At 37.1% G+C, this 27,806-nt stretch overlaps 1 protein-coding gene across 4 annotated transcripts in view; it reads right to left on the reverse strand.

Moving 5' to 3' along the window:
* The window catches only part of LOC145662811 (trypsin-like), a 108,201-nt gene that overhangs the window by 11,644 nt on the left and 68,751 nt on the right, over positions 1 to 27,806 (reverse strand). For all 4 annotated transcript variants that reach the window (XM_081728700.1, XM_081728703.1, XM_081728702.1 and 1 more), the window contains one exon: positions 2,661 to 2,764. In XM_081728700.1, the coding sequence (XP_081584826.1) occupies positions 2,661 to 2,764 (104 nt within the window). The remainder of the gene's footprint in view (positions 1 to 2,660; positions 2,765 to 27,806) is intronic.

Consider the following 27,806-nt stretch of genomic DNA (forward strand, 5'->3'; position numbering starts at 1 on the left):
GCCAAAAAGCAACATTTTTGTGCTCTTGAGTTTTTGCTGAACTTATAAGTTGTTATTGAAAAATGTTGGGAAGCTCCTGCAATAGAGGATAGTAGTTTTTCACCAACTTATTTTGCACTGCCACAATTCGTTTTATCATCAGCAACCAACCCGGTAGCTATATTTATCAATAAGTGTTTAGGATAATTGTCGTTGAAAGGATTGTAAAGCATCAGATCAGAGTCATCTCGTGACTGTTTGGATGGGCAAAATTCAACATGTTCTGAGGACGCAAAACGTTTTAACGAAAGTTTTCTAAATCTTCTGATACTTTCATGCTTATAGGACATAAGGAAACTCATCTTGATAAAGTAGAATCAACCATTCCTCGAACTTGTATTACTCCCTCGGTTACTTTCATTGATTTCATAAGACACTTTTCTATTATCATATCTGGCGATATCCCACTCCATACTTTGTCTTTTTTTCAAATACTAAAGTAACCTTCCTAAATTTTCTGAATTCAGCGTTGCCCATCTTCCATTCAACTCTACCATTTGTTGTACATATAAATAGGCACATTTGGCATATAAGCGTAAAAGTAAGGCATCATTGATTTAATGCAATACAAATGTAGTTCCCAGTGATCAACTTGATCTGATTGAATATAGAGAAGGATAAGTTTGACATATTCCATATACTGTAGCCACAACGTGTCAGTTCTCGAGAAGTTTCCATTTTCTGCAGCAATTTCCACAATATCGATTAGTTGTTTGATGCTGTTGTTCCCTTGAAAATCTGCAATATTTTTTGTATTTGTCGCCACAAGTTCATGAATAGTATTTCGAATAATATTTTTGGTCTCTTCGTTTAACTCTTTTAGAGACTGTTCAAGAAGTATCACATACACCATAATGAATGTCAGAAAATGAGCTCTTAGGGTTTTGGAATAATCATAACCATTCATCATTTTCCCAACTGTATTATTCGAATACGACAAACCCCACAGCTCCTCGAGTTGAGTTGAGTTGATTTTGAGTTTAACGTCCCTTTCAACAGCGAGGCTATATGAGACGTGGACCTACTGATTAGCGTGGAATCCGAACAACATGAGCTCTCGCCGGGAATCGAACCCGGGTCTCCCACACCAAAGGAGCGTACGCTTACCACAACAGCTTCTCGATTCCACTGCCTAACATTAGGTACCCAATAGTGGCTAGGTCAGACATTAGCAAGTGGAACCCACCAAGCCGAACAACAGTTTTTGACAGATCAGTCCCTGGTTCTGCTGCGGTAACAATTTACGTAGCGTTCCAAAACAATAGTTGATCATAAGTCACTATGCATGTTTTTGTCCCAGTTTTTTACATTCTTCTGCTGCATAAACCAATGTTAAAGAGATTGTATTTCTGCATCTACTTAATCCAGTTAGATGTTTCACCAGAGACACGACACAACCAGATTCCTCGAAGTCTTGAATAAAATACAAGAGCAACTACCGGTACTTTAATGGCGTCGTAAACAAAAGTCGTAAATTGATTAAATTCATTACATTCAGTACTTTAATCTATTCTTATGAGGTGATTTGAAAAAAAATATGAAAGTACGTGCACTATAATTATTAAAATACATTACAGTTTGCCGCCCAAGCTTAAATTCACTTCAGTACAAACTAATAATTCTGCACTGTTTACAACCAATGTTATACTTTGGGAAGTTAAAGAAAATATACTTTTGCTTGTAGTTCAGTCACAGTTTGTTCAAACTTGATGCAGTTTTCACTGGAACATACACGAAAATTTCATGATACTAATACATTGTAGACATCGTTAAAAGCTTGGAAACCACCTAAAACTCCACCTATTGGGGAGCGCTTCTTGAACAACTACAAAACGGAGCCTGTTTTACTATAATAGATAGCATGATGTAAGCAGTGACGGATCTGCAGTGTGAGTGGAAGGGGCTTGCAATATTTTTACAACTTATTTATATTATATTGTTTAGGAAGCCACTTCAATCAGAATTGACATATGGAAAAGTAACGTACAAACATTCATAGTAATCTATCAAGTACCTAACTGTGCACAAAAATTCAACTTTAAGATCACAATGACCGTTTCAGTAAGAATTAAATATGTCTGCTATTTTTCAGAGGAGCTTCATTTTTTTAAACAAAATACAAAGAGCTTTCGAATTACTTCTTAAGATTTGACAGTTGTTTCAAAGTTATTCTAAACAGATTCACATTACATTGTAAACCAGAAAAAATTCGTATTTTAAATATCAATCTATATGAAGCCTACAGAACGTTTACAATTCTTTTATTGGGTAAATCTGGGTTTAAATAACAACAGTCATCCTTGCAGATAGTTTTTACGCAACCGAAAAATGATGCTTTTTAAGTGACTATGAGATATGGAGGAAAACCTCACTAGGACGAATAGAGCTTGACGGCCATCTTTGATTCGCTATTTCGGATGGAAGCAAACATTGAAAATTAGGGCTTTCCAGGATTCGTTCTACACATCTCTAGGAGCTAATCCTGCAAATTTAAGCTAGTTATGCATTTGTTTCACATCTACCCTATTTTTTGGCCTAAGTTTACTGGGTTATATATAGCTTTCAAAGAAGTATTAATCCATTTAGGTTATGCGTATTATTTGTATGTATAACATACTTACCCTCTGAAGGTCCTTTCGGTTGTAATTGTATGGGTTGAACGAATTTGTTGTGTTCAAGCGGCTCACTCAATTGCAACAAAGCAATGTCATATCCACTTTCAATTCTATGTTAAACGATAAACATAATAATTCATTAAAAACTGATGTGTAATTTTGTATATATAAAGAGAGAAAAAGATATAGATACATGTATATAACTAGTTTTCAAGGCAAAAAGGTTGTACATGTATCATACTTTATGAAATTTAACAAAAGGACGGTGAAACTGTGGGAAAACAGTTTTATTTAATTAATATAATTCACAACAAAAGCAATTTCACGAATTCAAGTGTCAAAATATGCATGTTCCAGAACTTGGCTGTGCCTGTTCAACGAAATAAAGAATATTTTAGTATTGAAAAGATTTTCAAGTGATAATTAAATAGAACGAACTTGTATATCTTGAAAACAAGTATAAAAATCGTTTTATTTTGCGGATATTTGTGTTAAATTTTGAATGTCATTTCTCGATTTTATGTACAGTAGAGCGTCGATTATCCGAACGTCGGTCAACCGAACGACCGCTTAACCAAACTGTGTACTCGCTCGCACCTGTTACTCTCCCACCCTACTGTCCACTTTCAGATATCTGTAATGAAAAAAGTACGTGACTTAGCTGCTCGTAAGCGTGTAGGCTTGCTTAGACAGACCAAAATAAAGGATTTTTTAAAACGTTAATTTTGTGTACTGTGTGTATAGTTCATGCAAAATGCGTATGTAATATGTACATATTTTTGTTTAATAAACTGTACCACATACTATATATTCCTACTAAAGTTGCCTTTGTACGTTACTGTGTAATACTTAAAGAGATGCCTGTTTTTATGAATAAATTTACTGTACAGTACTTCTTTTTGGCAAATAAACATGTACAGTTCGATTATCCGAACAAACCAGTTTTCCGAACACCCAATTACTTCGGATAATCGGCGCTCTACTGTAATTACAAATGTTGTTTTTCTAATGATAGGCAACCACACCACAATGCTATGCAAATTTTCAATTAGCAGAGAATGAAACACTTATGTTGAAGTAAAACACATGTACGTTTTCCACCTGTTTCTCATCTTACTTAGTTTGAACTAAACATTGTTTCATTTAATATAATAGTGAATTTTTATTTCCGTTTCACAAAGATTTCCTTTTAAAAGATAAAGGCATGATTCTCTAAACTTCGTGGGTCAACACAATGCTTTTGTTTCATCAGATTTCCATATAACAAGCTACATTATATCCAGGTTTCATTGTATTTGATTATGACTTATATTTTAATCCGAGACCTCTTTTATAATTAAGTATCAACTTGATTTACCTAGCTGAAAATACTATTGTATAACGTAACATAACACTAAAAATCTACATTTCAAATTATCTAAAAAGTAAAATGATATATCTTATCTACAAAATCAATATTTGTAAATTCAGACGATTTCTAAAAATAATTTTCAATATAAAAGAATAATCTGCTCAATTTTACGTGTTTCTTTCGATACCAACTCACCCTTTATGTTCATAGCGATTCTTTTGCTTCTTTTAGGATACTCTACAAAATATGCAATTTCCATTATGTATGTCATGGCAATAGCATATCCCACTGGTTAAGAACGGAGACCGACTGGCCCAGTGTTACTCAGGTAATGCTACCATGTACTTGGTAAAAGGTTGCCAGTGAAGGTGCATTTCGCCAGCCCCCCCCCCCCCCCACCTTGGAGTTTCGAAAAAAAACCTATGCCAATCGTTTGTGCTACGTTTGTGCCGGAATGTACCGCAAAATTTTCGTTTGTACCTCTTCCGGTACGAAGTTATAAGAGTTTTGAAGTGGGGGGGCTGGAGAAACGGAAGCCTCCAACCTTGGAATTTCGAAACAAAAACTATGCCAATCGTTTGTGCTACGTTTGTGCCGGAATGTACCGGAAAAATTTTCGTTTGTACCACTTCCGGTACGAAGTTATAAGGGTTTTAAAGTGGGGGGGCTGGAGAAACGGCAGCCTCCAAACTTGGAATTTCTAACAAAAACTATGCCAATCGTTTGTGCCGGAATGTACCGCAAAAATTTTCGTTTGTACCCCTTCCGGTACGAAGTTATAAGGGTTTTAAAGTGGGGGGGCTGGAGAAACGGCAGCCCCCACCTAGGAATTTCAAAACAAAACCTATGCCAATCGTTTGTCCTACGTTTGTGCCGGAATGTACCGCAAAAATTTTCGTTTGTACCACTTCCGGTACGAAATTATAAGGGTTTTAAAGTGAGGAGGCGGGAGAAATGGCAGCCTCCAAACTTGGAATTTCGAAACAAAACCTATGGCAATCGTTTGTGCTACGTTTGTGCCGGAATGTACCGCAAAAATTTTCGTTTGTACCACTTTCGGTACGAAGTTATAAGGGTTTTGAAGTGGGGGCTGAGGAAACGGCAGCCCCCCACCTAAAAATTTCAAAACTAAACCTATGCCGATCGTTTGTGCTACATTTGTGCCGGAATGTACCACAAACATTTTCGTTTGTACCACTTCCGGTACGAAGTTATAAGGGTTTTAAAGTGGGGGGCTGGAGAAACGGCACCCTCCAAACTTGGAATTTCGAAACAAAACCTATTGTAATCGTTTGTGCTACGTTTGTTCCGGAATGTACCGAAAAAATTTTCGTTTGTACCACTTCCGGTACGAAGTTATAAGGGTTTTAAGGTGGGCGGGGGGCTGGAGACACGGAAGCCTCCAACCTTGGAATTTCGAAACAAAAACTATGCCAATCGTTTGTGCTACGTTTGTGCCGGAATGGTCCGGAAAAAATTTTCGTTTGTACTACTTCCGGTACGAAGTTATAAGGGTTTTAAAGTGGGGAGCTGGGGAAACTGCAGCCCGCCACCTAGGAATTTCAAAACAAAACCTATTGCAATCGTTTGTGCTACGTTTGTGTCGGAATGTATCGCAAACATTTTTGTTTGTATCACTTCCAGTACAAAAGTATGACAGTTTTAACTAGGGGGCTGCCGTTTCCAGAACCCCCCACCTTGGAATTTCGAGATAAGACTATGTCAATCGTTTGTGGTACGTTTTTACAGGAATGTACTGCAAAAAATTTACGTGCCTGAAGTTGGCCTCCCACCTCTCCCAAATTACACCAAACGTTGCACATCGTTAATGCATCATTAGTGCACGTTAGTGCATTTAGAACTAACGTTAGTGCTATCAGCGTTTACGAGATATTGAAGATTTTGGTGGGGGACCAACTTCATATGAAGTTCGCCCCCACACCCATCTTTATGCAGACAGATTTTCACTAAACTTAGCACATCGTTAGTGCATCGTTAGTGCACTTAAACACACTAAGCACTACCGTAAGTGCTACCATATTTTGGGATTATTCAAGATTTTCGGTCGGGGGGCCAACTTCAGAAATATCAAATTCTATACAAATAGAGGTAGAAACATGGGGTTGACGGTAATCGTTAGTGCATCGTTAGTGCACTTAAACACACTAAGCACTACCGTAAGTGCTACCATATTTTGGGATTATTCAAGATTTTCGGTGGGGGGGCCAACTTCAGAAATATCAAATTCTATACAAATAGAGGTAGAAACATGGGGTTGACGGTAATCGTTAATGCATCGTTAGTGCACTTAAAAGCACTAAGCACTAACGTTAGTGTTACCACATTTTGAGATTTATTCAAAATTTTTGGTGGGGGCTAACTTCAGAAATATCAAATTCCATACAAAGTGTCAGTATTTTCAGGAATCAGTAACGAATGCACTAATTACTTTGTTAGTGCTTGAAGAGGGCGCAAATTCACGCTGACCACCAAAGATATTTTACTTGTAGCACCTACACTAATTAAGCACTAACGTTAGGGGTTGGTGCACGAAGAAGCACTAACGATGCACTAAGGATTGTACTGGAAATGATCATTAGTGCTTTTTAATTTGGCAGAAATTGGACACAGTGAAAAACTCCCCTTAAATTTCTTATGTGAGTTTCCTGAGATGTAACTGGCCATAACTACACTAATAGTGAAGCACTAATGAAAACGGCTGTAATTTTTTCGTTATTGGTTGAAGTGGGGCGCCAAGTTTATGAAAGCTTCCAAAGGTTTTTTTTTACTTGTAGGACCTACATTAATGAAGAACTAACGTTGGGTGTTAATGCACTAAGAAGCACTAACGATTTCAGTAGAAGAGGTCATTAGTGCTTTTAATTTTGGCGGAAATTTGACGCAATGAAAAATTCCACATAAATCTCTTATGGGATTTTTGTGGCATATAATTGGCCATATCTATATCAATAGTTAAGCATTAACGGAACTATGAGTGTTTTGCAGAAGCGCTAACGATACATTAACGAATGGACTTATTTTTCGTTACTGCTTGAAGTGGGAACCAAGTTCACGCTGGCCCGTTTCTTACTTGTAGCACCTACACTAATGAAGCACGAAACTTAGGTGTTGGTGCACTAGGAAGCACTAATGTTACAAAAAAAACTTTCGAAATTATCGTGATCTTAGCCCCCACTACAAGCACTAACGAAAAAATTAGTTTTATACGTTAGTGCATTGTTAGTACTTCTAGAAGATACAAGTAGTTTCGTTAGTGTTTCACCATTAGTGTAGAAATGGCCAATTATAAGTCTCAAAACTCCCATAAGAAACACATGGGGAATTATTCATTGTATCAAATTCCCATCGCATTCAAAAGCACTAATTACCTCTGTTAGTGCAATTGTTAGTGCATCGTAATTGCTTCTTAGAGCACAAACACCTAACGTTAGTGCTTCATTAGTGTAGGTGTTACAAGTAAAAAAAACCTATGGGGAAGTCTCGAATAAATCCCAAAATATTGTAGCACTAACGTCAGTGTTTAGTATTTTAAGTGCACTAACGATGCACTAACGATTGCCGTTAACTCTATGTTCCTATCTCTATTTGTATAGAATTTGAAATTACTGAAGTTGCCCATCCCACCGAAAATCTTGAATGAATTCCAAAATATGGTAGCACCAATGATAGTGCTTAGTACGTTTAAGTGCACTAACGATGCACTAACGTTTGCCATTAACCCCATGTTTCATCCCTATTTGTATAGAATTTGATATTTCTGAAGTTGACCACTCCACCAAATTTTTTGAATAAATCTCAAAATATAGTAGCACAAACGTTAGTGCTTAGTGCGTTTAAGTGCACTAATGATGCACTAATGATTGCCGTTAACACTATGTTTCTACCTTTATTTGTATAGAATTTGATATTTCTGAAGTTGGCTCCCCCCCCCCAACAAAAATCTTAAATAAATCCCAAAATATGATAGCACTAACGTTAGTGCTTAGTGCTTTTAAGTGCACTAATGATGCACTAATGATTGCTGTTAAAACTATGTTTCTATCTCTATTTGTATAGAATTTGATGTTTCTGAAGTTTCCCCCCACTTTAAAACTATTATAACTTCGTACCGAGAGTGGTACAAACGAAAACTTTTGCGGTACATTCCGGCACAAACATAGCACAAACGATTGCCATAGGTTTTGTTTCGAAATTCCAAGTAGAGAAGCTGCCGTTTCTCCAGCCCCCCCCACTTTAAAACCCTTATAACTTCGTACCGGAAGTGGTACAAACGAAAATTTTTGCGGTACATTCCGGCACAAACGTAGCACAAACGATTGGCATAGGTTTTGTTTTGAAATTCCTAGGTGGGGGCTCCCGTTTCCCCAGCTCCCCACTTCAAAACCCTTATAACTTCGTACCGGAAGTGGTACAAACAAAAATTTTTGCGGTACATTTCGGCACAAACGTACCACAAATGATTGGCATAGGTTTTTTTTTAAATTCCTAGGTGGGGGGCTGCCTTCTCCCCAGCCCCCCACATCAAAACCCTTATAACTTCGTACCGGAAGTGGTACAAACGAAAATTTTTGCGGTACATTCCGGCAAAAACGTAGCACAAATGATTGGCATAGTTTTTTTTAAATTCCTAGGTGGGGGGCTGCCGTCTCCCCAGCCCCCCACATCAAAACCATTATAACTTCGTACCGGAAGTGGTACAAACGAAAATTTTTGCCGTACATTCCGGCACAAACGTAGCACAAACGGTTGGCATAGGTTTTGTTTCGAAATTTCACTTTAGGGGGTTTCCGTTTCTCCAGCCTCCCACTTTAAAACCCTTATAACTTCGTAGCGGAAGTGGTACAAACGAAAATTTTTGCGGTACATTCAGGCACAAACGTAGCACAAACGATTGGCATAGGTTTTGTTTCGAAATTCCTAGGTGGGGGGCTGCCGTTTGCCCAGCCCCCCACTTTAAAACTCTTATAACTTCGTACCGGAAGTGGTACAAACGAAAATTTTTGCGGTACATTCCGGTACAAACGTAGCACAAACGATTGGCATAGGTTTCGTTTCGAAATTCAAGGTGGGGTGCTGCCGTTTCCCCAGCCCCCCCACTTTGAAACTATTATAACTTCGTACCGGAAGTGGTACAAACGAAAATTTTTGCGGTACATTCCGGCACAAACGATTGGCATAGGTTTTTTTTTCGAAACTCCAAGGTGGGGGGGCTGGCGAAATGCACCTCAGTGAGGAGTGTCGTATTGCTTGCGAAGAACATTTTATCACGATGTTCACTTACAAGGAAAGTACTTGGGCTCGAACGGGTGAATACGCACAAAAAGGAAAGCATGTGTAATGTTATCAGTCCGGAAGCAAACAGTGCTATCCGTTTTTCTGCAAGATGCTGTAAACGTCCGCAAGAGCAGGGCAAAGTAGAGCACGTTCCATAATTGCAGGGCGGTTTCCATAACTAGCGCTTCATCAAGCCTTGTTATGGTGCCTTGGTTGATTGTCTTAAATGGTAGTGTTTAGGAAACTAGTTTCCTGTGAACGCAGCCGTATTTTGCCGTTTCTTTGGTACATATTGTTATATATAAATTTTTGATTTCCTTAATTTTTGATTTCCTTAATTTTTGATTTCCTAATTTCTGTGGACTCACCCCCTAAAATTGTTCCATATTTAATTAAGGAAGGAGAAAAATTAACTTCATTGAATAATATTAAATAGTGCCCTAAGCGACCTAAAATTTTGAATCCGATTACAGTACATAATATATGGGAAAATCTGGAATAAAATATTGTAATTTAGAAACGGCTGAAGGGAACGCAAAAATACCCTGGATAATGGAACTAGAGGAAGAAACACATCTAATGTTGTATGGCATTGTCACAGCGGCCATCTTGAAGTCCGCCATCTTCGATTCAGATCAAAATTTTCAAATAGGAAGAGGGTCATGTGACATCTTTTTATATCACCAGAAACACAAATCTGGCACTATTTTAAAGATAGCCTTAGTCGTCTAAGAATTATTACCTGTGAAAATATTTCTCTTTTTCACAAGTAATAACTCTTACACAACTAAATGTAAAGACATGAGTTTGGCTCGAAAAGAACAAGAGGGATATGCGCGGTTTCATTAGAAAGAGAAACGCAAAAGAAAAATGCATTTCTGAAAATGATTTGTATGAATTTTACACCAAAATACACGGAGGTAAGCATTTCAAGAAAAGAGGAAAACTCAGTTGAGTATGTAAGATAAAATGTAAATATTTGCCTGTGTGCACCCGGACCCTGCAAGGGATGTAAAAGGGGAAAAACTAATTTTAAAACTCCAAGACAGGTTGCTGCTCTTGATCGATACAAGTCCACTGATAGAACGAGAATACATATTCTGACAGCGACGGCAGAAACATTAGGCCATAATGTAAAGGAACTAGTAATAAATATGCATCGATGCTGAGAGAAAATCAATAGCGAAATTGCATAAGACCACAAAAACAATTTCGGAGTGCATCAAGTGCGTTAGTTGTGCAATGAGACGGAAAACTACTGCCGAATTTGACTGGTAGAGAGACTATCAACGGGTTATCAATATTTATTACAGGAGATGCTCATGAGAGGCTAATTGGTGTTCTCAGTTTGTCATCATGAAAAGGAGAACGAACATATTATTTCTACTACAGTTCATTAGCTTGAAGAATGGAACTTGGTAAAGTTCGTGCAGGCAGTTTGTTGTCACACTATTCCCTGCAATATGTGTCATGTGAACCGTGCTTTCATTCTGCTAGAGCAGATGCTCCAAAATGATCTTCTATACCTTCCTTGTAGACACTACATTTATGAATTGGTTTTAAAATGTGTATTTGACAAGTGTTGTGTTTCGTTTGCATCTGGACCGGACGTTCCCCTATTTAAGCATTTTCAGAACGATTGGTCTAAAATAGATTGTACTAACTTTATTCCAGAATTGATTATGATAATGACGTAAGGAACATTTCAGATGTAAGAAATGAAGTATTGAATTTTGCTATCAAACTTGTAGAAGCAGGACACCGCAGAGAAGATTACAGTAAATTTTTAGAACTGACATTCTTGGATGGCATACCTCCTCGAAGAGTTTTCTTTCGTTTGCCTGGAGCAATTCACCATGCAAAGTAGATGGGAAAAGCAATATACTGTTTAAAAATATTTCTCTTTTAAGCAAATAGAAACCGGTCTTCGGAGAGCATGAATTTTTCTGATACGACTATATGTCCACGCTTGATTTAAATGTGATCAAGTATCCCATTCATCATTACAAGACCTGCAATTTTTCAAAGCTTTGTACAGTTATAGGCAAATAGATAATGAATTATCTGAAGTGACTCTTTCTAAATTTTCTCGGCATCTCTGGTACTTGAAGGAGGAATACGTAGCATTTGAGTTTTTTTGATGATGAAGTTAACATAGTGGAAAAACAAAAATTGGTTGAAGGAATTAACACTTTAAGGAGAAACCGTGAAGCAGCAAAGAGGTTTGACGCAAGGATAATACCATAAAAATTCTTGCGAAAAGAGAAATCAGTGATTTTGATACAACAAACAATTTTTTCTCGTGAGATTTAAAATACCCAAAGGGTTTCTTGAGTGTGATCCGATTTCATGGTCAGATAACAATGACTATCTTCAAGGAAAGACAATAGTTAAATTCATCTCCGTAATAAACGATGCAGCAGAAAGAGGAGTGAAACTAACAGAAGATTACAACATCGTTTTAACGAAAAATGAGTATCAGAAACAGTTTCTTTTGCACATAGTGAATTCTCAAAGATAATCTTTTCCTAGATGTGACAAAAGTGAACTGTGTAGTATATAAGATTGAAAACCTATTGAAAACTTACCCCAAAGCTACAGTACTACATAAATAAGGGATATTTCAATTTCTTCCATGTTATATTTTTTCTTTTTCCTCATAATAGTCTATGAATCATCTTGATGGAAAATCTTATTGGTAGTTCATGAGGAAAGAAAGATTTAACTTTCTGTAGCAGTTTGTTTCCAGTTTATGTAAAATACTTCCAAAATTCTTACAAATCTGTGGTCCATAACTACAATAAAATAACATTAGATCGAAGCATTTCGTTTTTCACACGTAATAACTCTTACAAGATTATTGGTAGCTTGAAAATAATACGAGATTTGTGCTTCGGGAAAACGCCACCTCAAAATGATATGTAACATGACCCTCTTCCTATTTGAAAATTTTGACCTGAATTCAAGATGGCGAACTTCAAGATGGCGAACTTCAAGATGGCCGCCATAATAATGCTATACAAAATTAGGTTGTTCATTTCTTCTAGTTCCATTATCCAATATATCTTTCCATTCCCTTAAGCCGTTTGTAAATTACAAGATTTTATTCCAGCTTTTCCCCAGCGGATCGAGGAGAAGGCCTCTAGATATAGAGGTTAGCTGCGAATATATTGAATAAGCAGTCGCGGACAGACGACTAGGAGTGGTCCTCCAGCTTGGGGGTTTGGGTAAGGCTAACACCCTCATCCTGTAAAAAAAGGTACTTGTTCAGAAACATTCACAAAAGCCTCGGACAAGGACTGATAACTTGGCACGACATCAGCAAAAGAAAATGGACATGAGATTTGGAACATGGAATATTAGAAGTCTTTATAGGGCAGGCGCGTTAAAATCTGTAACGAGTGAGTTAGAGAAATACAGGATGGACGTAGTAGGAGTTCAGGAAGTTAGGTGGGAAGGAAATGGATCTGAGAATTCCGGAAATTTTACGTTCTTTTACGGGGAAGGAAATAAAAATCACCAGTTAGGAACAGGGTTTTTCGTTCACAAACGAATATTACCAGCAATTAAACGGGTGGAATTTGTTACTGACAGACTTTCTTTTATTACTCTTAAGGGACGGTGGTGTGATATTATTGTTTTAAATGTACATGCTCCAACTGAAGATAAGGGTGACGATATAAAAGATAGTTTTTACGAAGAAGTGGAACGGATATTTGACCAACTCCCGCGATACCATATGAAGATTCTATTAGGGGATTTCAATGCGAAGGTAGGACGAGAGGATATTTTCAAACCGATTATAGGGAACGAAAGTTTGCACAAGGAAAGTAATGACAACGGTGTTAGACTCGTGAACTTTGCAACATCCAAAAACCTAATCGTGAAGAGTACAAAATTCCCACATCGCGACGTTCATAAATACACTTGGACATCACCAGACGGAAAAACACATAATCAAATTGATCACGTTTTAGTAGATAGAAGAAGACAATCTAGCATAATTGACGTCCGGTCGTTTAGAGGGGCTGATTGTGACACTGATCACTACCTGGTAGTAGCGATAATACGGGAGAGATTATCGCTGAATAAAGGTAATATTCAATGTCCGAAAACGGAGAGATTTAATTTAAAGAAATTAGAAGAGAGCCAGGTAAGAGAGGAATACCAGATTGAAGTTTCGAATAGATTCGCGGTTTTAGAAGACTCGGAGTGCACTAGTGTTGAGGATACTTGGATTGAAATTAGAGATAGCATTAAAAGTTCAGCAATAGAAAAATTGGGACACGCGGAAATACGTAGGAACAAACCATGGTTCGACCAAGAATGCATTAAACTAGCAGAGAAGAGAAAACAGGCAAAATTACGGTGGCTTCAAAATACGAATGAAACAACTACACAAAATTTCGCAGATACCAGGCGGGAAACTTCCAAAACTTTTAGAACAAAGAAACGGGATTTTTTGAAAGCTAAAATTGAGGAACTTGAAGATAATAGTAAAAATAAAAATATTCGGGACATGTATAAGGGGATCAGCGAATTTAAGAAAGGCTATCAACCTCGTGCTTATATATTAAAGAAATCTGACGGAACAGTTCTCACCGATACGGATAGCCTCTTAAATAGATGGAAAGATTTCTTTGACGATTTGCTGAACACGCAGCCAAAAACTAATGTGCGTGGAGAAAAGGAGATACACACCGCAGAACCGTATATTCCAGAACCCAATCGAATAGAAGTGGAAGCCGCTATAAAGAAATTGAAGAAACACAAATCTCCGGGTGTAGATGAAATTCCGGCTGAGTTAATTTTAGCTGGAGGCGAAAAATTGTGGAACAAGATACACAAACTCATTCTCCTTATCTGGAACAAGGAAGAATTGCCACAAGAGTGGAAAGAATCAATCATTGTTCCAATTCACAAGAAAGGCGACAAAACTGACTGTAATAATTATCGAGGCATTTCTCTTCTGTCAACATCCTATAAAATCCTTTCAAATATTCTGTTAGCAAGATTGACCCCATACGCAGATGAAATTATTGGAGATTATCAGTGCGGATTTAGACGAAATCGATCAACTATCGACCAAATATTTACCATTCGCCAAATACTCGAAAAGAAGTGGGAATACAATACCCCGGTACATCAACTATTTATTGATTTTAGAAAGGCTTACGACTCGGTTAGGAGAGAAACATTATACAACGTTCTTACAGAACTTGGAATACCGAGAAAGCTAATTAGATTAATTAAGATATGTTTAAGTGAATCCCAAAGTAAAGTCCGGGTAGGAAAATTTTTGTCCACGAGCTTCCACGTCGAAAATGGCCTGAAACAAGGAGATGCGTTGTCGCCATTATTATTTAACTTTGTGCTGGAATACGCCATAAGGAAAATCAAAGATAGCAACCAGGGCCTAGAGTTGAACGGCATTCACCAGGTTATGGCATATGCTGATGATGTAAATTTAATAGGGGATGATAGGAGAACAGTAGAAATAAATGCAGAGATCTTATTAAACGCTTGCAGGGACATGGGTTTAGAAGTAAATGCAGAGAAAACTAAATACATGGAAGTGCGTCGGGACCGTAATACGGCAAATTGTGGAGGCGTTAAAATATTAAATAATACTTTTGATAAAGTGGATACTTTCAAATATTTAGGATCAATATTAACAGACGAAAATCATATTCACGAAGAAATTAAATGTCGACTAAAAGCAGGGAATTCGTGTTACTATTCGGTTCAAAATCTCTTGTCGTCGCGAATTCTGTCGAGGAATTTGAAGCTTAAAATATACAAAACGATAATCATGCCTGTTGTTCTGTATGGTTGTGAAACATGGTCGCTTACTCTGAGGGAAGAACATGGACTGAAAGTATTTGAGAACAGGATCCTGAGAAGAATATTCGGACCCAAGAGGAACGAGAATGGGGAATGGCGGAAGCTTCATAACGAGGAACTACATAGTTTATACGGTTTACCCAACATTGTTAGGGTCGTCAAGTCTAGGAGGCTTAGGTGGGCAGGTCATGTAGCTAGAATGGAAGAAAGTAGAAACGCTTTCAAAGTCTTGACTGGTAGACCCATAGGAAAACGACCATTAGGAAGACCTAGGCGCAGATGGGAGGACAATATTAAGATGGATCTCGCAGAGATAGGAATACAAAGTAGAAACTGGATGCAATTAGCTAAGGATAGAAGTCAGTGGAGAGCTTTTGTGAACGCGGCACTGAACCTCCGGGTTCCATAGGCCATAGAGTTAGTTAGTTAGTTTTTTTCCCCATATACTATGTATTGTAAAAGCATTCAAAATTTTAGGTCATTTGGGGCAATATTTAAAATTATTCAATGGATCTAATTTTTCTCCTGGCTTACTTTTGTTCCCTATGGAACCATTTTAGGGGGTGAGTCCAAGGAAATTCCTAAATTTATTTTTCCCCATATAAATAAGGACCACCCTAATATATATATATATATATATATATATATATATATATATATATATATATATATATATATATATATATTAGGGATGGCCAAAATTTTCCGGAATCCGGATTCCGGAAATTTTGTTTTCCGGAATCGGAAAATTTACTTTCCGGAATTCGTAAAAATTCCGGATTTCGGAAAAATTCCGGATTTCGGAAAAATTCCGGAATTCGGAAAAATTCCGGAATTCAGAAAAATTCCGGAATTCGGAAAAATTCCGGATTTCGGAAAAATTCCGGAATTCAGAAAAATTCCGGATTTCGGAAAAAATCCGGAATTCAGAAAAAATCCGGATTTCGGAAAAATTCCGGAATTCAGAAAAATTCCGGAATTCAGAAAAATTCCGGAATTCAGAAAAATTCCGGAATTCGGAAAAAATTCCGGAATTCAGAAAAATTCCGGAATTCGAAAAAATTCCGGAATTCAGAAAAATTCCGGATTTCGGAAAAATTCCGGAATTCAGAAAAAATCCGGATTTCGGAAAAATTCCGGAATTCAGAAAAAATTCCGGAATTCGGAAAAAAATCCGGAATTCAGAAAAATTCCGGAATTCGGAAAAATTCCGGAATTCAGAAAAATTCCGGATTTCGGAAAAATTCCGGATTTCGGAAAAATTCCGGAATTCAGAAAAAATCCGGAATTCGGAAAAATTCCGGATTTCGGAAAAATTCCGACATTCGGAAAAAATCCGGAATTTAGAAAAAATCGGAATTTTTCCGAGATCCGGAATTTTTCCGATTTTACTTTCCGGATTCCGGAAAGTAAAAATTCTGGAATTATCCATCCTTAGCTAATAGCTGTTAAAAGAGAAACACAATAATGAATAGGCTATATATCGCACCCCCACTAGAAGAGTGTTACATCTCCGAAAATAGCGATTTTGAGATAAACCTATAATCTACTAAAGAAAAGTGCGCTCTTTCACCTGTAAGAAAATTATAATGATATCTCGTCTGGTTTCCGCTTGGGAACGTTAATAACGGTCATCGGTTTTGGGTAAATGACAGCCTACGAGTGTCTAGTAGTGTTGCATCATCAATACGTCAGTAGTGAGCGAGCTTCCGAAGGGTGAACATCGCTGAGGACAGTTACATCTCAGTTGCAACTGTATTGGGCTGAAGGTAAGTTACTTTTCGAATTCTCTTCAACAGATGACCGTTACATATGTAGATGCAACTGTATTCGTCTTATATTGTTAAATGTTCAATTGATTGCATTTTGTAGAACAACGTTATTTATAGAGATACACCCATATTCGACTTCTTGGAAACAGTATTTATTTCCCATCTCACACTTCTTGTTGTAATCTAACATTATGTAACAGTCATCTTTTACCTAAATGGGAGGTAAATGTATTAATGTAAAAGGATATTGATGTTTCTAATAATGTACCTACTTTACAGTTACATCACTTAGCATTCTAACACGACGAAATATTATTACATCTTGAATAATGTCACTTTAAATTTATCATGATACTATTTTCGATTTTCCAATGTATGCTGTATCCGACAACACATTTTTCGTATATATCCCTTCTAAAAATCAATTAAATATCAGAATAGTATAAGAGTATCTAAACTTCGCTGAGGCTCACGAATTATTATTATTATTATTATTATTATTATTATTATTATTATTATTATTATTATTTTACAGGAATAGCATTGTTGTCTGTTTTCATCTGCATTTTCTAACTTACAGAAGTGGGATTGTTCCTGGTATTGGGTTACTGTTTGCTGTTTATTCCTCCAACCGCAAATGTTGTAGGGAAATTTAACCATAGATATTATGGAGAATTAAATCCTCGTATTTCCTTTTATAAAGCATTGCGCATGTTGAAGCCGATAGAAACAGCCATAGTTGCTGTGGCTGGTGCTATGAAGAACTAAAGCAAATAATGACGTTACGAGTGACATTACGCTGACATCTAGTTCATGCCTTGACGTCTGCCAATTCCAGCTTCAAAAGCACGCCTCCATATGTGCTCTATTATGTTTTCTCTGTGAATTTAAGTGTATTTCATTTTCGTAGAATCCGAATCACTTTTGTCTCCACCGGACATAATGGTATTAAAAATTATCAGAATGCCAAACATATGTATTTTTTTTTTCAGATCCATTGTTATAGTTTTGTTTTTAATAAATACTACCTTGATTATTAGGAGCGTGTGGAGCGTTCATTTCATTTTTAACTTTCTCTATTCATTTCCAGGAGCTTCAGGTTCATTTTGTATGCTACATGACATTGGTAATTTAATGTAAAATAATACTAATCAATATTAGAATTTTACGATGTTATTTTTTTATATCTTTTCAGAAAATGGAGCGCGGACGACGTATAGTGGATATGGTTTATGATGGCCTATCCAGTACACACAAGAATGAAAGTGATTCTGGTAATGATTGTAAAGAAAACCTAGAACAAACTGAAAGAACTGAAACTACTGGTTTAAGATTTAAAGAAGGAGAGTGTTGGAAACCGATGCCTTTTGAACACGACTCTTTTTTCCAATCGGTTGATTATCGAACTATTAGAAATTTGCGAAACAAGTTTTTCCCTAAGTGTGACAGTTCCGTGCAACTTCCAGCAACACATTCTATCGAAAAAAGGTCTCATCTAGACCAACAACAGTGGCGTGATTATATTTTGGATAGTGATGATCCAGATAAGGATCCAGACGTGCTTTCAGAAGATCTTAGTAGTTCATCTTCTGAAGATTATGAGAACTATAGAAAGCAGCCGCCTTCAAGAAAACGACGGTCGCAAGAAATTAAAAACACTTCTGCCTTACTATCTCCCATAGATCATGCGTCGACGGAGTCAAAGAGCAACGATGACTCTGGTTCATCCGATACCACGAAAGGAGGAAGAAAACGAAAGGCAGATCCATCATTATGGAAAGAAAATGTTGTAAAACAACTTAGAAATACTGGTCAAAAATATGTATCAAGGACTACACATAAGGAAGTCGGAGCCAGATCATTGAGAAAAGCTTGTCAGAATTGTAAGTTTGCTTGTTCAACCAAAATGGATGAAGATTATCGGAGAAAGATATTCTCAGATTTTTGGGAAATGGGAGACATTAACCGTCAAAGAGAATTTATTGCAAGATGTACCACACAAGTAAACAGAGGAACAAGAACTACAAGAACTAAAAGAGGTTTAAATGTGGCGTACTATTTCTTCAAAGGGGAAGAAAAAATACGTGTATGCAAACATTTCTTTATGTCCACGTTAGATATAAATCACAGAGTTGTTAGCACGGTAATGAAGAAGAAATCAGAAGATGGTGTTATTGAGCAAGATTTAAGAGGGAAGCATGATCGCCATCGGAAAATACCCGACGAAATGAAAGATGATATGCGGAAACACATTAACTCAATCCCTAGAATTGAGAGTCACTACTTGAGATCACAAAGTAATAGAGAGTATATCGATGGAGGAAAAACTATTGTAGGTATTTACCGTGATTATGTCGAAATGTGTAAGAAAGAAGGAAAACAGTACGGGACACAATCACTGTTCGAAAAAAAATTCAATTTCGAATTTAACCTAGGCTTTTTTGTCCCCAAAAAAGACTTGTGCGAGTTGTGTGTAGAATATTCCAATGCCAAATCTGCTAATTGTGTTGACGCAGAGCTTACATTAAAATATGACATTCATCTAAAAGAGAAAGATCTCTGTAGAGCAGAGAAAGAAGCCGATAAAAGAGTGGAATCAGCTGGAGTCATCGTCTGTTGCTATGATTTGCAAGCAGCTCTGCCAACACCTAATGGTGACGTATCACTCTTTTATTATAAGTCAAAACTATCGACATACAACTTCACCATTTATGATGTCAAGAGTAAGGAAACTGTTTGTAATGTGTGGCACGAGGGAGAAGAAAAAAGGGGATCTATTGAGATTTCAACTTGTGTATACAAGTACATGGCAAATATTTCTGAAAAGTCTCCAAATAAGGTAGACTTTATATTTTATTCAGACAATTGTGGAGGACAACAGAAAAATAAGTACTTATTTGTGATGTACATGTATGCTGTTTACAAACTGGACAATGTAAATAGCATCACACATAAATATCTTGTTAAAGGTCACACGCAAAACGAGGGTGATGCTGTCCACTCTGTGATAGAAAAAGAAATTAAAAGATCACGTAAGTCTGGTGCAATTTATGTTCCTTCCCAGTATTACCAGATAATAAGGAACGCCAAAAAAAATAAGCCATATTTCAATGTTGTTGAGTACACTCATGAAGATTTTGTGAATTTCAAGGATCTAGCTGATAAAGTAGGCAATAATTTCAACGTGAATAGTAAATTTGAATGCTTCAGTTTCAATGACATCAGAGTTTTCAAAGTTGAGAAGGATAACCCATTGAAGTTTTACTACAAAACATCTTATGGTGCATCTGATTTCGAAGAAGTGTTTGTTGACCAATCTAAACGTACGACTCATGAAGCAAGAACCACCCGAAAGCATACTGTTTCTGCGACCCCAGCTTCCTATTCTGGGATTGAGAGATTCAACGTATGGGGAATAAAACCAGCATACAAAACACCTCCGGGCATTCCTGCACGAAAGAAGGAAGATCTTATGTCTCTGGTGAACTGCCCCGCCATACCACAAGCTTATAAGGGTTTGCATCTTTGAACATCACAAAATAAACTCAATTCTTAGCAATTGGAATTTGTAAATTTTATAATAGTCTGTTTCAAACTATTGTACTCTTTAATGTTGTGATTATGTTCCATTAAGGTTACACCTCAGTGATAACGAATTGTGTATCCTTTTATTAAACTGCATTACACTCAAGAATTATTTTTAAAATCTGTTTAAAATTATCACAGACTTTAATGTTGTAGTTATATTTTATTAAGTTTACACGTTCCGTGATTCCGAATTGTGTTTTTATTGAACTGCATAACACTGAAGAATTATTTTTAAGGAAAAAAACCCTCATTATTCTACTATTGTAAATAAATAGAAGCTGCATAGATTTGTTAATAAAAAGAATGTGTGATTCATGTTAGTTTTCACTTCAACAAGATTTTTTAAAAAAATATTTTTGAAGATACTTATAACAAAAGTTATACTATATTTTTTTGTTTATTTTTTTGTAATTCACCTACTGTATTTTTTAATATCTTACTTGCACATCACCACCTTTCACCCCAATCATACATTAGACGTTTAGAGAGAGAGAATTGGAGCGGATGTGGATAAGAGAGCCATAAAAATGTGAAAATGTCATGAAAATTCCATTATATTTTGTATGTTATATCTGCAATTACATGAAAAGTCCTATTCGAATAGTGTTACATCTAAGATTATTACATTTTTTTAAGCAATAAAGTTGTTATACTGAGGTATTTTCTGTTAGCGCATGATCGTTGATGTTTAGGAAGTCCCCTTGCAGCTATACAATCACCGGCTACTTGTACTTGTAGCCAGCAGAAAGAGCTTAAGCTTCTTGAAATTTCAAACGCCGTTTTCTAAAAACATTGAATTTCGAGATGTAACACTCTTCTAGTGGGGGTGCGATATGCTGTATTAATTTCTTGTAGTTGGATATGTCTTTATCATTTACGTAGACAATTGCTACTGCAGTTATTTACTACTTTATGAGAAAGGTCTTATTTTCACACACAAAAAAGTCGCCGGTATGTCTCAAACATTATCGCGTTCCCACCTGCAGCTGCTCCAAAGCACTGCAAACTACTTTTTAACCAGGCGAAAGGCAGTGAAGGAAAATAAATCTCAACAAATATTCTAATAACATTCGCTTATTGTCAACATACCTACAGTGAGCGCAGAAAGTGTTCGTACACCGTGCATACTTTATATTGAAAACAGCTAGCATGAGAACGGGAGGTGGAATATATATATATAACCAGAATTAAGACTACACATTCATACATTTTATTTCTATATACAAGAGAAAGGCCAAACAAACACAATCACTGTTTTGTTCAGAAGAAAAGAGAGAATTCCTTTTTTGTAAACGCAAAAAGTCACCGTACACTTATGCTTGAATTAATGCTTATAAAGTATATTACGTTATTTAATATTTTGTGGGATTACCCTGTGTGTTAATGATTGTCTGTAGTCTTCGTGGCATTGATTTCACCTGTAGTAGTTCGTAGTTCTGTAGCTTCGGGACTGATTATGTCCCATTCTTCTTGAATAGCTTTTCTTAGGCCTTCTTTGGTAGAGAAGCTGTGCCTTCTGATTCTTGTCTCCAGAACAGATCATAGATGTTCTATGGGGTTCATGTCTGGGGATTGGGGAGGTGTGCGAAGCTGTTTCAAGGTATTATAGAGTCAGGGGCGGATCCAGAGGGGGGCGATCGGGGCGATAGCCCCCCCCACAAGAGGAAACTCTTATTTTATATATAAATAAACCCATCCATAACAAGTTTCGAGCTCTTAAAAGTAGCAGTATTACCGCCGACCGCCCCCCCCCAGAAGTTCGTCCTGGATTCGCCCCTGGCAAACCTTGCAGACAGGCCTCGTTCAACAGTACAAACAATAATTGCGATGTGTAATGTTTCTATCACTGTGCGAAACCATAAAAAAATAATAAAAAAAATAATAATAATAATAATAATAAAAAGAACTGGAAGACCAAGAGTGTTGAGTGAACAAGTTAAACGTTACATTATTAGGGAAAGAAAAAAGGTTCCAAAAAGTAGTGCTGTGCAAATGGCAACGGATCTGGAAACACACGGTGTTAAAGTATCAGCCAGTACAGTGCGGAATATTTGCAGGGTATCATGGTCGGATAGCCAGGAAAATGTTCTGGGTGAACAAGACAAATCGTATAAAGAGACTAAAGTTTGAAAAAGAGTATAAAGATAAGGGATCAGGCTTCTTTCTGGAATAGGGTCATATTTTCGGACGAAAGTAAATTTAATTTTATCGAGTCCAATGGGAGGCGTATGGTGTGGCGCAAGGTGAATACAGAGATGAATCCTCAAAATCTCGTCCTAAAGTAAGACACGGAGGAGGGTCCGTGCTCGTCTGGGGTTGTGTGAGTGCCTTAGGAGTGGGTCGTCTCCACCTTATCGATGGAGTGATGATCCACAAAGTGTATATTAACATATTAAAGGAATATCTCCATACTAGTGCGCAGAAGATGGTTCTTGAAAACAATTTATTGTTCAGCAAGACAACGACTCCAAACATACAGCGGAAAATACTCGATTGTGGCAACTCTATACAGGGGCGGATCCAGGACGGACTTCTGGGGAAGGGGCGGTCGGCAGTAATACTGCTACTTTTAAGAGCTCCAAACTTGTTATGGATGGGTTTATTTATATATAAAAAAGAAAGTTTCCTATTGTGGGGGGGCGATGGCCCCGATCGCCCCCCTCTGGATCTGTCCCTGAGGTTTGCTATCTTTCTCAAAGACTTACCCTTCTTATGCACTTTAATAATTACTTTTCTTGTCTCCTCATTTGTTTCTGTTCGGTTGCTTCCCATTCCGACAGCCCACCGTGCAGTTTTTTCATTCCTATTCACAACTAAACTCATTCTGTTACTCGTCATGCTATACAGAGGTGTATACTCAGGTGAATACTAGTGAACCCCAGTTGTGGTATCTTTGTTTCGTATTCGTACGTCAGGTGTACGATCACTTTTTGCGTCTACTCTATACATTTTCTACGGAATTTATTTACTTTCTGACCATTAAACTTGTCTTTGTGGTTCTTTATTGATATATTCATAAAGCTTAGTTTTCATTATTCATATTGTGTGTGTTATTACACTTCTTAAATTTTCTGTTTCTTTTTCGCAGGCATTCTCGTTTCAATAGCATAGGTGTACGCAGGGACGTAGCCAGATTTCTGAGTTTGGGGGGGCCATATTTGCAAATGGAATTATATATATATACCGGTATATAGGGTGTTTCAAAACAACACCGACGTTTGGGAGGTAATTCCTGACGCCAAGATAGGACAAAAAGTATAGACCAACCTGGGTGCACAAATGCTTCCTTTCGGAGTTATAAGCACCCGACAACATATTTAAAAAAAATAACTAAAGGTCCATAGCTCCGAAACTATGGGACCTACCGTAGTCGCCTCAAGACTTCACTTAGAAACTAATATTTGCCCTATCCAAATATCCAAGTTTCCCGATCCTCCGGTACTTCTGCAACAATTTTTATAGAGATAGTTGGTGAGTACTTCAAATTATATGTAAGGTGCCAAACTCCCTCTATACAAGTTGTTTCGTGAGTACCTTAGGGTTCTGAAACATGTACTTTTGGATAGTGAAATACTACCCGATATTGTATCTCTTCTGAATACTAATGGAAACCAGAAAACCTTTCATAATACTATTATCTCGCTTTTCTCTGCTCTTTGGTTGATTAAAACATTCTACACCATTTCGTGTGTCAAACTCCAATGCTTCAGTGTAGAGACACATTGAATTTTCTTCCTTTTTAAGTTCTTTTATGACTCCAACAACCGAACAAATAGATAGCTGGGCGTCTGCTAGGATAATATCTTCTCCTTGTAGAAAATTATTCAGGCCACTAATAATTCCCACAATCTTGCAAAAAACAATCAAGCATGAAACAGTTGCGAATGATTTCAGTTTGTTCGCAATACAATCAGCTTCAGTAGTCTTCTTAGCATCCTTACCCTCTAATGCAGAGATTATAGCTCCATAATTCTTTTTTACAGCGTTCAGTGAACAAATACCGGTATGTGAAGACCAACGAATGTCTGAAAGGCCAGGTATACTGGATTGCTCCAAACCTAACGCTGTCTGAGCTTGCTTTATCGTCTATAAGCTTTTACACAGAGAAATAGTTACGTACAGTCTGCAATAAATCAAAAAGGTATTTGCTTGTTCGAACGAACACACTTTTACAATTATTAAATATTATTAAATTTAACTGGTGCACATAGCAATGGATATACAGTGCGAGGGGATGAGACTTGCGAAATAACTTTTGCACAACACCTATGTGGCCTCTCATAACGCTCGCCTCATCGTAAACTTGCCCAATGCATTTTGAGCCCTTATTAACACCTACAGAAGCCAAAGTTTCGATAATTGTTTACCTGAAATTTCACAAAGTGCTCTACCGTTTTAGAATTTTTCACATATCTCACACAAACACTAAGTTGTTCAGAAACACTAATATCTCGTGTTTCATCAGCTATAACACTGAACTTTCCAGCGGCATTCAGTTCACTTACAATGACATTGATGATTTCCTCACCGCAGCATAAGATATCTTCATTTTGAATTTCTGGGGACAAATAAGTGGTATTTCCTGGCGCTGATATTCTTTTAAAAAGGGTCAAAACGTCGTAACTTGAATATTTACTAGAAATTCTCTTTATTTAAACTGTTGTCATCTTCATTTTTACCTCGCAAAGCTAATCCCTGTCGAACTAAATCGCCACTATACGTTTTAAGCACTCGCGACGGGCAGTTATTACTTCTCTAGGTGCGTGGTTTTGTAGATCCAAAATCTCTGCAGTTTCTTTGGACCTCTGAAAATAAGTCATTCACATGAATGTTTTGTTGTGAGGTGCTAGCAACTTCCTTAGCTTCTTCCTTATCAACAGTGTCCGAATGAATATTTTCCTCAGCAACAACATGCACCTTATCAGTTTCGCTGCAGGTACTCGTCAAGTGCTTCTCAGTTTTTCCATGTGAAATAAAATATCCAGATTTTATAAACCTCTCCATATTTAACTTAATTTCAAGAACACACACATAGCAAACTTAACACTGCGCACTCCACATTCAGTACGAAAATAGACTCTTTCCCGCTCAGCCTGTTGCCAGCGCCAGTACATATTGTTTAGGGGTCTAAATAGTTTCTCATCTGTTTAGCCAGAATCGTTGTTAAATATAATAAATATACGAAAGTAAATCTACACTCAATACCTTCTAGTAAAACAAAGTATAAAATACTATGTTGCAAAACTCAGCAATGGGGGAGAGGGATTCTTGTAGCTTTTGAATCGAATCGACTTTTCAGTTCTGTCTTAGTTAGTTATAAAAAGTGCATTCGTATAGATTTTTAGCCCTTAGTACCTCAAGGCGACTATAAGGCTGGAATCACTCTAAGGGCTGGAAGAACTTCCCCCCAGTGTTAACGAAAATGACGCCCAGGCCCCAAAGTTACTGATCTTATACTCTTATTACCATTCACTTAACGTTTAAGAAATAGCCTATAAATAATTTTTTTTAAAAATAACCTTTTCTTAGAAGTATGTATAATTTCAGTTTACTATGAATATTTTTTTTCATTTATTGTCGGCTAAAAAAAATTGTAACATAATTTTAAATAAGTATTTGGGGGGGCCAAGCCAAGATTTGGGGAGGCCGGTGCCCCCTCGGGCCCCCCCTTAGCTACGTCCCTGGGTGTACGAACACTTTCTGCGCTCACTGTATGTACAGTAAATACGAATTTATAATTTTTGACTTTACGAAGTATACAATGTAATTGTTCAATAATTAACATAAGCAGGCATTCATTAATTTATATTAATATAATAGTTAACAAAACTAATAAGCGGGTGATTGACGACTCAGTGGTAGAGTTTTCATCTATGGTATTCTAACCCAGGACATGTGGGTTTTCGATGGCTAATTTTGTGTTCGAAAATTTTCCCGGTGGTACTCTTGGTTTCCTTTCTTATATTTGTTCCATCATCACTCATTAACGAATTTAGTTTATCAAAACTCTATAGCCATATATTCATTCTGTCCGTCAGTGAAACAAACAGTCTCAAGAACTATCTGATGGATTACCAATCAATTTTGGCCATGATGTACAGAGTCAATAGTTAAGAATCGAGTTCCCTGATGAATGTAATATTCAAACCGGAAGCGGTACAAATCAACCATTTCCGGTTTTAACGTTAATCATTATATAGTAAATATGGTAATAGATAGCGAGAAGCGGTTTCCAGTAATCGACATATATAACATTCATGTAGATAGAATGTTACCCAGTTTGTGCATCTGCTGAAAATAATGAGCTTAGATATTTAGAGAGCATTTTCCGCTTTAGAAAATGTGTGCTTGGTAAAGAATGTAGAGAATTAGCTGAGTGAGGCACGTAGCTAGAATATGGTAATAGGAAGGGGGGGGGGTCTGTCACGAAATACTGTGGTTATTTACCAGGGGCTCAATAATTCTAAACTATTTTATTGGCAACATATATTGGTTCGTTTAGCCAAGATTTCTAATGGGGGGGATGATATGAAATACTGTGGTTACACACCAGAGGCTCGATCAATCTAAATATTTTACTGACAACATACTCATATTGATTGGTTAGGACAATAAAATGAGGATATATTAGTAAGTATTTTAATAAGAAGCTATGAAGAAATCTCGAGTAAAAGAATATAAAAAAAAGTATTGAAAAAGATATCGTCTTCCGAGGTCATTCGAACGGTGTCGAGAATTTTGCGTCTGGGAAATTTGGGCTCTACCTCAAGAACAGGGAAAATTGCGCCTGCGATGTACCTCCACCGGGAAGTTTGAGCCCTGCGAAATAAAAGAACCTACTGGAGCTTACGCATTTCCTCGGAGGGGCTGACATTACAGCATAAACAATCCTCCATCCACAACCATGCCATTTGTGATTTATTTTCATTGTGGATATATAAGGGAAGAATAAACTTCAATATAAGCCAAAAGAACACAACGGATCAACGCAATCACTGCTTCTTCCAGAGATGATTTTGGGGGAACGCTGGCCTCCCCAGAGCTCTCAGAGTGCCCCCTCGGAGGAGACCAAAATAATACGTCTATAATATAATAATAAATAGAATAGTACCAGCAGTGACCCCCCTCCGGAATACTAAATGTGCCCCCCGGAACATTTTTCCTGAAAGAACGACTGAACGCAATTGTGTGTTTGAAGTGTAATTCCAGCAAGTAAACACACTGTACATAGTTTTCTTGATAATATTACTGAACTGATTTTACATTCACTTTACATTTTCTTTTCTATATTTTGTGTCCTGA

Source organism: Thermobia domestica, chromosome 10 (assembly GCF_964235325.1).
Source record: "Thermobia domestica chromosome 10, izTheDome1.hap1.1, whole genome shotgun sequence".
In the NCBI taxonomy this organism is placed as follows: domain Eukaryota; kingdom Metazoa; phylum Arthropoda; class Insecta; order Zygentoma; family Lepismatidae; genus Thermobia; species Thermobia domestica.